The 14,108-nt window shown below is 33.0% G+C and overlaps 1 protein-coding gene across 1 annotated transcript; it reads left to right on the top strand.

Moving 5' to 3' along the window:
* Positions 1–3,571: 3,571 nt before the first annotated feature.
* LOC148193859 (uncharacterized) lies at positions 3,572–4,156 on the top strand. The gene has a single exon (XM_088099522.1). It carries the CDS (start codon positions 3,572–3,574, stop codon positions 4,154–4,156), a length of 585 nt encoding a protein of 194 aa, XP_087955648.1.
* Positions 4,157–14,108: the final 9,952 nt, after the last annotated feature.

The raw sequence follows: 14,108 nt of genomic DNA, 5'->3' as shown, positions 1-14,108 counted from the left end.
GCCTAGTTGGCAACCACATGTTCACTTAAGGTATACATAGGAAATACGTAAAATACAACAGTAAAGTAAAATAATAAATGGATAAAACTAATTCAATAAATTATTATTTTTATAAAAAAAATTATTTGTATGTATGCGTAGTCTTTTCATATTATAGGCATCTTCTAACCTCAGTATCAATTACGCACACCTCTAACTGAAAGCACAAAAATGTAGTACTTCTGACTGGCAGGTTTAAGGTATACCCACATGTTTTATAATGAAAAAATCTAAATGAATATGTTAATGCATTATTGAATAAATAAAGAAAAAGTAAATAAGAAAAAAAGTATAAGAAAGACAGTAAAACTAAAAATTATTTAACTAAACTTTAAAATTTGTTTTTAATATTATTTTATTTAAATTATTATTATTATTAAATTTAAGATTTCAAAAGAAAAATAAATAATCAAAGCTTCACAATAAGAGTTACATGTTTAAAAATACAGAAAATTGTGTTTTAGAATTAATAGTATGTTTAAAAATGTTAGAAAAGTAGCTTTTAACAAATTATGTTATGTTATGCTTCTGTTTTTGTGTAATTTGTCATGTTTTTCTTTCTGTTTTAACAAATTATCTCATGTGTGTAATCGATTATTTGAACTCTTATGCCTATAATTGCTACTTCTAACAGTCTTAACAAATTAGGCTATTTGTGTAATGGATTAGATTATTCTTTTTGTTTTAATCGATTATTAAACTTATGTAATCGATTATATTAACATTTAGCCATATTATTCATCCATTAGTCATCCTTAATAGAATGTGCTATTTATATAACAAATTATGGCTTCCTCTCAGTTTTAATTGATTATGTAACTTATATAATCGACTATAAGAAAGTGATTTGTCCTTGTTTAGCTTTCTAAGTGTTCTAATAAAATCTAACAGATTATTACACTTATGTAATCAATTATGTTGATAGGGGGAGCAATGTGATAGCTGAACTCAATCTCTGTTATGTTGTTTTTTATGGTGACTGTTAAGACTCTAGCAAGTGTACCAAATCGTATCAAGTAATATAAAATGGTAAGACCAAGTACGTATCCCAAAGGACTCACGGCCTAAACAGTTATGTGATTTCTTGATTAAATAGAACTTGAAAACAAACTCTTTTAGGTTTAGAATGCAAATACCGAAAAGTAAATATGCATGCAATTTGATCAATTGGACAAAAGTGCAAAGATGAACGGGTTTGATATTATGGAATGAATATGTTGTTGGGGTTAGATTTCACCTTGTTTACTCTTATATATATGCGAATTCTACTTCTTTATTAATGTCAATGTCACTCTCTGAAATACTTAAAACCTGATTCCTCGGCGAAGAAAGTTTATCCTTAACTATTAGTTCATACGATTCTTAGCATTCCTAATAATTAATTATGAAGAACAGGAGCTTAAAACAACCAAAACTCATACCCCCATTCCTGAGCAATACTACTTCTGGGAATAATTCTCCATATCATGAATTGTAATCTACCTTCCGGTACTCATGCAAATCATACATCATGCTAAAGAATGAGTTAAATGAAGCAAGCATTACGCAAAGAAGAATTATCCTAACAATTAATTAAAGAAGCATATAATATCAAGAATCAATTCAATACATGAGAGTTCACAAAGGTTACATCATCCCCAACAACAAATAGAGTTTAGTTCACCATTGACATGGAAAACTAGATGAACAAAGGAAAAAGAATGAAAGATAGCTACAAATTGAAGATAAAAGCTTATGCATCCAAATCCTCCTTCAAGGGAGTGAAAAGTGTGTTTCTGAGCCTATTCCGTCCAAAGATACAAACCCTAGGACGTGCCAGTTCTTAAATAGAACATAAAAATAACAGAAAACGGGTCCAAGCCCACAAGACTGGCGCTCAACGCCCCCCTTATGGCGCTCAGCGGTGTGTGGGTCAAAAGTTGCGCTCAAGGTCAACTTAGAAGGGCGCCCAGGCGTGGTGCGGGAAGAAAACTGGCGCTCAGCGCCCTTTTTCTACGCTCAACGCCCTTTTTCTGCATTCTAGTTGACTTGTTTGCACTCTGGTTGACTTTTCTACACTATGGTTGAGTTTTCTGCATTCTTGTTGACGTTTCTGCATTCCAACTATTTGGTACTTTAACTCTTCTTTCAAATCATTCCAATAGCCTACAAAATCAAGGGAATTTAGTGATAAAATCATCAAGTATAACCTCAACTCTCTTATTCACAAAACTAAAGCAAAAACATGAGTTAAAACAAGTTTCTAAGTCAAAAAGGGTGCTTTTAGTATCAAAATTAAGTAGCAAATAACGGTAAATTCAACCGTTATCAGTGACAACACATTAATAGCAACAACACATGAACGTTATCATGTCACAACAGAAAATTGTTTCTATCTTGTGTTAAACAATGTGGAATATGTACATGCTTATTGTGATAAATGCATATATGTGGAATATGTGGACATATTGTGTTGGTTATGCATACTATTGTGATTATATCTGTATGCACATTGTATGTTTCTGTGTAATGAAAACCACAAGCACAAAAGTATATCTGCATGACATAATCGATTATAATGTTGTGGTAATCAATTAAGGTCATCAGAGAGTTTATGTTTTTAATTGTGGCAAAACAACTAGTTTGAATCGATTATATTAGTTGTTAAATCGATTAAAACTTGTGTGTTTGCATATATCTTTTTCAAATGTGCTGTGATGAGTTTTTGAGAAGAAATGTTTTCAAAATCTGTTTAAGTGTTAAGCTTAATCAATTACATATGTTGTGTATTCAATTAAGTCTGTTATGTTTTGAAAACTGATTTCATGCTAGTCATAACTACTTCAACGGTCATATTTTTAAATATGTTTTACTAACATTTATGGCAAATCAATTACATTAATTGAGCATTCTATTAAGAGTTGAGTTTTTTGTAATGTCGTTACATTTGTTTTAATGTAATCGATTACATAAGTAACGTAATCAATTGTTTTGCGTCTGAACTGATAAAAACTATATATTGACGCACTGCTGGCAATACTGTAACTTTTGATCAATTGTAAATTGTCATATATGATATTCTCGTGAGAAAAGTTTTTACAGGTTGCACATATGCTCCAAGAATCAAGAACGTGAAGAATTTAAAGAATTTTGAGGCATTTTCGTGGACTACATTGGCTGATCACATTAACACTACTATAGGTGTATCTGTTTTGATCATAAGAAGTCTCTGCAATCTTCATTTTGTGGTTGATTGGAAGGGTGGGTGGATGTAGGCATTGAGGCCGAATCAGGATAAAAACTGTGTTTGTTTTTCTCTCCTTATCTATTTACATTTTCATTGCATACATACATTGCATACCTCATAATTTCTAACAATTGGCACCAGATCTGGTTTTTAAAAGTTATTTGAAAAAGAAATTGATTACCCTTTTTGTATAATTGATTATTCGATCCTAAAATGGCTTTTGTTTCTCAAACTTTTGCTGAAGGTGCATCTACAAACCGACCACCTCTATTTGCGGGTGAAAATAACCCTTTTTGAAAAATTAGAATGAGGATCTTTCTTGAGTCAGTGGACAAAGGTGTATGGGATTTTGTTCTTAATAGTCCCTTTGAACCCACCAAATTGATTGATGGAAAACCTATTTTGAAAATTTTTTCTGAGTGGAGTCAAGAGGAAAATAGAAGAGCACAGTATGATATTAAGGCTAGAAATGTTATATCCTTTACTCTTACTATTGATGATTTTTTCAAGGTATCTACTTGCAAGAGTGTCAAAGAGATGTGGGAAGTACTTGAAGTAACACGTGAATGTACGGATGAAGTAAAGAGAGCAAGAAAGAATTCCTTAGTGCAAGAATACGGGATGTTCCGAATGAAAACAGGAGAGACAATCTACGATGTGCATAAGAGGTTCACACATATTGTAAATCACTTGATAGCTCTCGGTAAGGTCTTTGAGAAGGAGGAGATCAATATCAAGATTTTAAAGAGTCTCAATAGGAGTTGGCAACCAAAGGTAACAACCATTTCTAAGTCCAGAGATTTAACTACTATGAATATGGCTACACTTTTTGGTAAGCTTAGGGAACACGAGCTGGAGCTAGGGAGATTGAAGGAAGAAGAGGAGACTTAGAAGAAACAGTCTATTGCCCTCAAAGCTACTAGCAAGAAGACCTCTAGAAGGATTGAGTCAGATGAAGACTCTGAAGCAGACATTTCTAAAAAGGAAGTTATGAACATGATGGTAAAGAAATTTACTAAGCTTATGAAAAATAGAAATGCTGCAACTAACTTTGTAGGAAACTCAAAAGGAGGAAGAAGAAATGAAAAGATCACTACTGTCACTTGCTATGAGTGTGGGAAGGAAGGACACATCAAGCTGGATTGTCCAGACTTGAAGATCAACCAAAAGGCTGATGTAAAATACGTTCAAGATAAGAGGAGGAGCAAACAGAGAAAAGCTTATATTGTCTGTGAAAATAATGACAAGGACTCATGCATTGATGATGATCAGAGTCTAGAGGAAGAGACAAATTTGTGTCTCATGGCTGGTTTTGTATGTTCTGAAAGCAGCAACAATAATTTCGAGAATGAGTCAATCGAGGTCAAATATGATCTTCTGCTAGACGCATTTTAGGAGTTGCATGGAGAGGCAATGAAACTGCAGTACAAGGATAATCAATTAAACTCTGAAAGAAAAGACTTTGAATATCAAATCAATAACCTTGTGGATGATAATGATAAGCTTAAAAATGAACTTGATCTTGTTTTGCAATATGCTAATAATGTTAAAACTGAAATTAAGATTGTAGAAAAAGATTGTGAAAATTGCAATACTCATGCTGAAAAAATAGAATACCTGACCAACACATTAGCTAAATTTACTCTTGGTAGAGATAATTTAGAAGTTGTGTTGAGGTCAGAGGGTAGAGCTATAAATAGGCAAGGAAGTTTAAATTCCCCTCCAAAATTAAATTTGTTGTATTTTAAGCCCCAATCTAAGAAATTTGTCACTCTTACTTTCTCTACAACTCTGAAATCTTACTCTCTTAATACACTTTGCAACCCGTCTATACAAAGTACTAGAATATGGCATCCTGATCTTCACAAAAGAAAAGAGTCAGGACCTTGGCAAGAAGAACATGTTTCGATGTGCAAATCTTGATGGTTGGATTAGTGATGATAGTGCGCAAGTCAATTTTGTCGACAACTGGAAAATGAGGAAAATAATTCCTCAGAAATACACAAAGCTGAATTTCTTGAGAAGAGAAGGATTTAATTTTCAAAGCTCGCTTAGTAGGCAAGGGCTGAAAAAATTTGTAGAAAGGGTAGATCCTTGGTATCCAGAGTTTGTCAAAGTATTCTACTCAAATCTAAAGATTAGTGATGGAGCACTTTGTTCCAGAGTAAAAGGAATAGACATAAAGTTGACAAATATAGTTTGGACAGAAATTGTCGATTTTTGACTAAGAGGTGAGTAATGCCATTTGGGCATGGAAGGTTTCAACAAGTTCATTGTATATCAAGATTGTTTAAGGAATCCAGATGAGGTAAGGAATTACTCCTACTACAGAACAGGCGGAATGAAGAAAGATGATCGTCTGTGTGCCTTCATCATCTCTTGGATTCTGATGCTAAGGGGAAGCAATCATGCACAGGCAACAACTGAGGACTTGTTCCTTCTATATGCTCTCAAAGAAAATATCTAAACAGATTGGGCAGCTATTGTGTTTGAAAACATCTTAAAAGTCACAAAGCTTGAGTTTGCAAGCTTGCCTTAATGTGTATTCATCTCCAAAGTGCTGATACATTTTGGTGTGGAGTGTGTGAACAAATCATGTGAATCATACGGGAAAAGTAATATGATTGAAAAATCTGCACTACACCATATGGGACTCCAGCATGGTCTAGATGGGTGGCTGTTTAAGGACGAGCATGCTGGGGAAGAAGAAGAAGCTGCAAATGCATCATCAGCACCATATAGACCTCGCTCTGAATTCGAAAAGCACATGGTGAGGCAGATGCACTCTTTATCCGTCCTATGTCAAACCATTTGTCAAGATGTCAATGATATAAAAGAAAACTTGTAGATGAATGCATCGAATGATGAAGATGAAGAGGATGAAGAGTGTGAAGAAGAGAGTGAGGCAGATAAAAGTAATGATGACATGTTGATCTATAAGATGAAGAAAAAATAAACATAAGAAAAGAGTGTAGAAGTAGATAAATTTGAATTAAAATCTTTTGTGTTCTATTTTTGTTTGTTTTCTTTGTTTTCTATTTTATTTTGTAATCAGTGGCTCTTAAGTCATCTTTTGATTTCTGGTTATACCCATCTTTTGAATATTAATGAAATTATCTTTTGGTATGAAATATGTGAATGGTGATTGATTGAATGAATTGGCTGAGTTAATTAAATCTGATTATATCACTTGTATGATTGCAATTGAACATTTCAATGTTACATCATTACATTGCATATTCATACTTAATTTATGATAATGGTTATTTCACATTTATACTACATGAGGACTAATGCTCAGTTTAGTTGAGATGAAAAGATTATGTAGGAGTGCTGATTGATAACTACGATGAAAGGGATATTTCAAAATGCACTACGGAACCAAATCGATTAAGGGAGATTCATAATCGATTAAATTTCGTCAACTGGTTTGAAATTTCTAAACTGCTGAAACATTTACTTTAAACCATGACTTCTGATTTCATGTGTGTTTACTCATCATAAATCTCATTGTTTGAAATCCGTTGTGAATCTGGTATGAGTTTATGGATGATAACACCAAGATGTTTTGTATCAAGCTCTATCTAAAATGCTCTGATATTTGTAATATACTTTTGATACACTGATTGAAGATGTTTGAATGATACATACTCTATTATATCCCTATCATGCAACTCTGATACTGAAATTTGATATGCATATCGATAGGGGGAGTATTGTATTTTGTTACATGTTTTGATCACATGTTAAAAAGGGGAAGAAACTAAAATCATGTGAATATTGCTGACAGGGGGAGCATCATATTTTTCTGATAATATGTGTTGATGCATCTCTATGTAAATCAATATCTCTATGTTTCAATTACATTTTGCTATAAATCCTTTTTTTGTTAATGCCCAAAGGGGGAGAAATAATTGAATATTGAATGAGATAGTTGCATGTGTATGACATATATGTGTCAATATGTCTATGTTTGAAACCGTGTGAAACAATTTTTTGAATGTGTATTCTACCTCTTGGTTGTTTTATTATTCATAGTTGTGCATCATTAAAAAAAGGAGGAGATTGTTGATAGGGGGAGCAATGTGATAGCTGGACCAAATCCATGTTATGTTGTTTTTTATGATGACAACACATTAATAGCAACACATGAATGTTATCATGTCACAACAAAAAGTGTTTCTGTGTTGTGTTAAACATATGTGGAATATGTACATGCTTACTGTGATAAATGCATATAATGTGTCAATTGCATATGTTGGACATACTGTGTTGGTTATGCATATTATTGTGATTATGATGTGATTATATTTGTATGCACACTATATGATTCTGTGTAATGAAAACCATAAGCACAAAAGTATATCTACATGACATAATCGATTACAATGTTGTGGTAATCAATTAAGGTCATCAGACAACTTATGTTTTTAACCGTGGCAAATAGCTAGTTTGAATCGATTACATTAGTTGTTAAATCAATTAAAACTCGTGTGTTTGCATATATCTTTTTCAAATGTGTTGTGATGAGTTTTTGAGAAAAAAAGGTTTCAAAATCTGTTTAAAGTGTTAAGCTTAATAGATTACCTATGTTGTGTAATCAATTAAGTCTATTATGTTTTGAAAACTGATTTCATGATAGTCATAACTACTTTAACGGTCATATTTTTAAATATGTTTGACTAACATTTATTGCAAATCGATTACATTAATTGAACATTCAATTAAGAGTTGAGTTTGTTGGAATGTTGTTACATCTATTTTAATGTAACCGATTGCATAAGTAACATAATCGATTGTTTTGCGTCTTAACTGATAAAAACTATGTATTGACGCACTGTTGGCAATACTGTAACTTTTGATCAATTGTAAACTTTCATATATGATATTCTCGTGAGAAGAGATTTTACAGGTTGCACATACGCTCCAAGAATCAAGAACTTGAAGAATTTGAAGAATCTTGAGGCATTCTTGAGAGGCATTTTTGTGGACTACATTGGCTGATCACATTAGCACTACTACAGGTGTATCTGTTTTGATCAGAAGAAGTATCTGCAATCTTTGATTTTTTGTTTCCCTGGACGTGCGCGTAAGGAAGAAGAGTGAGAAGCTCTTGGACTTTGAGAGGGGATTCTCAAAGGGTTTCATCAACAAGGACAAGCGGTTCTCTGTGTGTAGGTGTATTTTGTTTCTATATCTGATTGAGAGTTTGGAAGGTCTTTGCATTTGAGAGAGCTTTGAAAAACCTTTGTTGTAATACTCTGATCAATATAGTGAAATACTCTTCAATCCGTGGTTGATTGGAAGGGTAACTAGATGTAGGCATTGAGGCCGAACCAGCATAAAAACGGTGTTTGTTGTTCTCTCCTTATCTCTTTACATTTTCATTGCATACATACTTTGCTTACCGCGCAAGAAAGATTTCAAGATCATTCTATTTCTGCAAAAAGATTTTGGAAGTGAACGATTTTATAAAGATGTAAAGAAGTTAAGCTCCCATATGAACAATCTCCCCCTTTTTTTATGATGACCAACAAAAAACTATGTTTTTCATTTACTCTCCCCCTTTGGACATTACCAAAAAATGACAGAACAATCAATTATAATGGAATTCACATGTGTTAAACATCCAAATAACTTACAAACCAATGAAGTATGTGATGCTCCCCTTATCGAAAGGAGTTAAAGCACTATAGAATAGTGTGAGCAATTTTATGAAGTATGCCAGGATAAGGAATAACTCAAAATTATTATTCCAACTTGATGTATCAGAGTAATTTTACATGTATCAAATTAGAATTTTCTTAAGACACATGATATAGCAATGTTATCAAATACATTTTTCAATACTCGTATCTAGTATAAAATGTAGATTTATGCATGGAGTATATAATAGCATAAAAATCATCTGTTATGCACTAGAAAATATGATCCATGGCAGCAGATATATGTAGCAAAATGTATATGCTTAAGTTGGATCAATATGATGCGTATAACTTCTATATATGATGGATTTCAATGTTAATGTGTACTAGATCCAACATATAATGTGTATTGAATTCAAAACAGATATTTAATGACAACTTAAATTTGTGCAGCAGACCAAAAATATAGTTAGATGCTCATAAAAACAGAATTTGTCACCTAACCGATTACATTATGGGTTTAATAGATTAAAATATGTAGAAATGGTCTTTTAACCGATTATACCATCTGTTTAATTTGTTAAAAATGTGCATTTTGGTCTGAACAAAGCATAATGATGTCTGAGTCTATTTCACTCAAGTTTTGACCTGCAGAAACATCTTTCATTATATTAAACAATGTTAGTAGCTCAAGAACAAGTATGTACAGGAGTTTATGCTACTATGCATGAACATTAAATAACAGTGAACATTGAGTCATATCACTAAGTGCTAAATAACAGATTTACCATTCTATAACAGAACAAACTTAATAGTTGAATATATTTAAGCAAGCACCAATAAGTTCATTCAATCATACATGATAGTCAGTATCAATAGAACTTTTAAGCATTAAACATATATCCATATTATTCACCAATAGAATTAAAAATTTAAGACATTGTTCAAAACAGAGTATTTCTGATAAAAGACATATCCTAAACAAAAGTGTTTAAGCTGAAAGCCTTATGGCTTGAGTTACAAAAATAGCAAACAAAACAAATTATTAAAGAGACTATATAGTTAGATTAGTTGTCATTTTCTTCGTCTTCATCTCCTTCTTCACCATCTTCTTCTCCATCATCTTCTTCCATTTCCTATCCTTCTTGATCCTTATTTTCATTCTCTTCTTCTTCATCTTCACTCTCATTATCCTCATTATGAGCCTCATCACCTTCATCATAATCATTATTGTCCAGATTTTTCATACCCAATTTTCATTGTATAACTCCAATCTCCTTATCAATCTTGTCAAACCTTGATTGATATATTGCATGATGGTTTGTTAAAGAGTGAATCTGCCTAACCATATATTTTCAAATTCATTCTTGGGTCTAAATGGATCAACAGCAGGGGTTGCAATGTTAACATCTTTTGCTTCTTTTTGGCTTTCATCTTTAAACACCTAACCATTTTCACTATTTCTTAAACCCATATAATGGAGTGTTGTCTTGTTAACCATGTTCTTTTTGTCATAGCACAGGGATGCTTCATCAGTTAAGTCAACATTGAAGTGCACAGGGACATTGGAAATGAATATTGCATACGATAAACTAGAAACATCTAGCCTAGTTACCTTTATCATGTTATCTGAAATTAAAGTTGTCCAATCAGTTTGCATATTCTTTTTCAACGCGTGAATGAGACATATGTCTTCAGTGGTTAAATGCACACAGTCTATCATCACGTTTCATGCCCCCAGTCCTATACAGTGAATAATCTCTAGGTTGTCTAGGATTTCTTAGACAGGCTTGATAGATAGAAAATTTATGTAAACCTTCAATTCCTAGGTGTGTCTTTTCACCCCCTAGGCAAACTCCTGCTATGGAGGTCCAGACATCTTCACTTAGTTTTATATTCACCCCCTTTAACCCTAGAACAAAGGGTACCTTCACTTATTTTTCAGATTTGCATAGAAAACTCTTACCAGATTAGGGTACCAGGTTCTTGTAAGCTCAACAAAGGGTACCGGTCTTGAAAAATAAACCTTTATCTACATAAGAAGTTGAGGTTGAGATATTTGTGAGGAATGATCTTCCTTAATCTCCAGTAATTGATGAAATTTGTTTATGCCTCTTCATTGTTAATCCATCCATCTAGAGATGCAGGGCGAGTCTTGCGAGCAACCCTTTTTATTCTCTTAGGCTTAGAAGAAGAAGCCATGGGTGTTTACAAAATAAGGGATGAATTGATATATGTAGAAGAGAGTGGAGGATTGAAAAGGAAATGACTGGACAGATAGAGAGAATCACGAGTTTGAGCAATAGAGAAAGAGAAGAAAATTTTAACAGATTAAGGTTTCTTCCTAATTGATTAAGAGAATAAGGAAGCCAATTTCAAATTAAAAAATAAACAACTCTCTGAAGCTGATTTAACCGATTATTTTTTAACGTAATTGATTGTATCAGTTCTAGAGCACAATTACAGCAAAATAGAGAAAATAGCCTAATCGAATAGACTACTTATATGACTGATTAAAATGCGCATAAACTATTATTTTGCATATTTTCATTCAATCTTTTCATGTCAAGCAACAAACACCCATCACACACATCAAAATGTCTATGCAAAATGGGAATTATGCATGTTTTACCAATACCAAGGCTTGTTACCAAGTTTGATGGCCTCAAGGTGTTATAAGCACTTGAATTGTGTGTTATATTTCAGCTTTGTGCTTTTCCTTGAGCAAATCCATTTCCAAATCATCTGAGTTACCTACAAAATAGTTAAATAATTTGGGTGCAGGTACCCAAATGAATTTTGGGCCTTTAATGTTAGTTGGTTGTGGTGATTCCTTAGGAATCCACCTCAATTTTCCATTAGGCACTCCAACATTCTTGTAATAGCAAGATTTTGATGTATGACCAATATGATTGCAATAGAAACAAGCAATAGACGAAGGTTTACTAATGTTAGTGAATTTTCTAGCATTCATTTTACTGATCTTACCTGTATAACCTATTCTTTGCTTATTAAGTACACTCCTTTATGATCCTAACAAGGCTTCAAGATTAGAAATACCTAAAGTGAATTTTGACAGTGTGTTCATTATGTACTTAATTCTTTCTAACTCTATTGGACAGTTCTCACACTGTTGAACACTTACTTTACTTTCTTTTGTGCTCTACCTAGATGCATTTTTCAAGCTTTTTAGTTCAGATTTTAGGCTTTCATTTTCTTTGTGCAGATTTTCTATTCTATCTTCTAGGCATCTCTTTTCACTCTTAAACCTATTAATTTCGTATTGTATTTTCATAGCCTCTTCATGTAATTCCTGAAAGGCAACAAGTAATTGATAATACTTGTCCTTTATGCTCTCATCTTCAAAACTACTAGCACTTCTTTTTTAACATATTAAGCCTACCATCAAGCACATATTGGTTTCCTTTTCAATGCTCTCATCTAAATCACTTGAGGAGAAACTCGAAGCACTGCTTTCCCAAGCTATATAGGGCTTTTTCTTCCCGTTATTTCTTCCATCTTGACTGCTTTTATCTTCCAGCTTTTGTTTCATTTTGGTTACTGGATATTCAGGCTTGATGCATCCAACTTTACCACATTCATAATAAGTTGGTGCAGCAGTTGATTTTCCTTTCCTTTTATTGGTCATTATATTTCCTGCAAGGTCAAAATTAGTTTTGTTTTTGAACTTCCTGAATTTAGAGAACCTTTTTACCATAAGATTCATTGCTTTAAAATCAGAATTTTTAGCTTCAAAATCATGTTCTGCATCATGTCTCCTTAAGCTTGCCTTGCTCGCTGTTTTTGCAACTGTCTCGAAAGAAATTGTGTTCTTTTGCTCTCCTTCTTCTTCTTCTTCTTTCAATCTTCATAATTCAAGCTCATGTTCTCTTAATTTTCTAAATAAGGTGGCCATATTCATGGTGATCAAATCTCTGGATTCAGATATTGCATAGAGCTTTGGTTGCCAACTCCTATTCAAACTATTTAGAATCTTGAAGTTTAGTTCTTCCTTATCAAAGGTTTTTTCCAGAGCAAGAAGATAGTTTACAATGTGAGTGAATCTCTTTTGTACATCATATATTGTCTCACCACTCTTCATCGTAAACATTTCATATTCTTCGATTAAAGAATTCTTCCTAACTTTCTTCACCTCATATGTACCTTCATGTGTTACCTCTAACACATCTCATATCTCTTTTGCAGTTGTACACATAGATATTCTTTAAACCTCATCAATAGTAAGTGCATAAGAGATAATGTTTTTGGCTCTAACATCATAAGGAGCTATTCTATTTTAATCAGGAGTCTATTCAAAAAAAATCCTTAATCATGGTTTTTCCATTCTAGACTTTGATTGGTTCAAAGGGTCTATTTATCATGGCATCCCATACTCCTTTGTCTACTGATTCCAAGAAGATTTTCATTCTGATTTTCTAAAAGGGATAATTCTCTCTCGCAAATAAAGGTGGCCTATTTGTGGAAGCCCCTTCTCTGAAAGTTTGAGATATAGTGTTTACCAGGATCTGTTTAATCGATTAAAATTCGATAACCTTGCTCTAGTGCAAATTGTTAGAAATGAGAGGCCTAATATCTCAATCTAAGAGGGGGGTGAATTCAATTTTACCCTTTTTAAAATCTTTTTCAAATCTTTATGAGTTCTTGGATCTTCAAATCAATAATCAAATAATTATGACTTGACTAAGTAAAGAAGGAAAAGAGAAAGATCAAGACACAACAATCTATACTGGTTCAGCTATCACAAGTCTACATCCAGTCCTCCTTCAACAACCTTAGTAGAAGGGAATCTACTATACTGATTAAGTTTACAAGAATACAATGACAACCCTCAAATGCACTCCTGACACCACTCAAACCAAAATAGTAAACACAAGAGATGAACAGACTCAATCTCTTGCAAATCACAAGAGCAATCCCAACTCTCAAATTTGGCTATCCTCACACAGGTATTCAATACACATATTGATGATGAAGCTGATCTTCAACACACTCTTCAAACTGCAGATGGAATCAAATTCAATGAAGTCCAATGTCTTGAAGTAAACCTTAATCTGTTAACATGCACCTTCATATATTAATTAGATGGATATCAACCATCTTTCGGTGAGCAGTTTGTCAAGTGTTCTTTTTAGAAATCTTCCTTAACTATTTGCTTGTGAGATGATAGGGTTCAGTAA

This window comes from Vigna umbellata, chromosome 9 (assembly GCF_029865625.1).
Source record: "Vigna umbellata cultivar VRB3 chromosome 9, Vumbellata_1.0, whole genome shotgun sequence".
NCBI classification, from domain to species: Eukaryota; Viridiplantae; Streptophyta; class Magnoliopsida; order Fabales; family Fabaceae; genus Vigna; species Vigna umbellata.
This window is presented reverse-complemented; position numbering and strand designations above follow the sequence as displayed.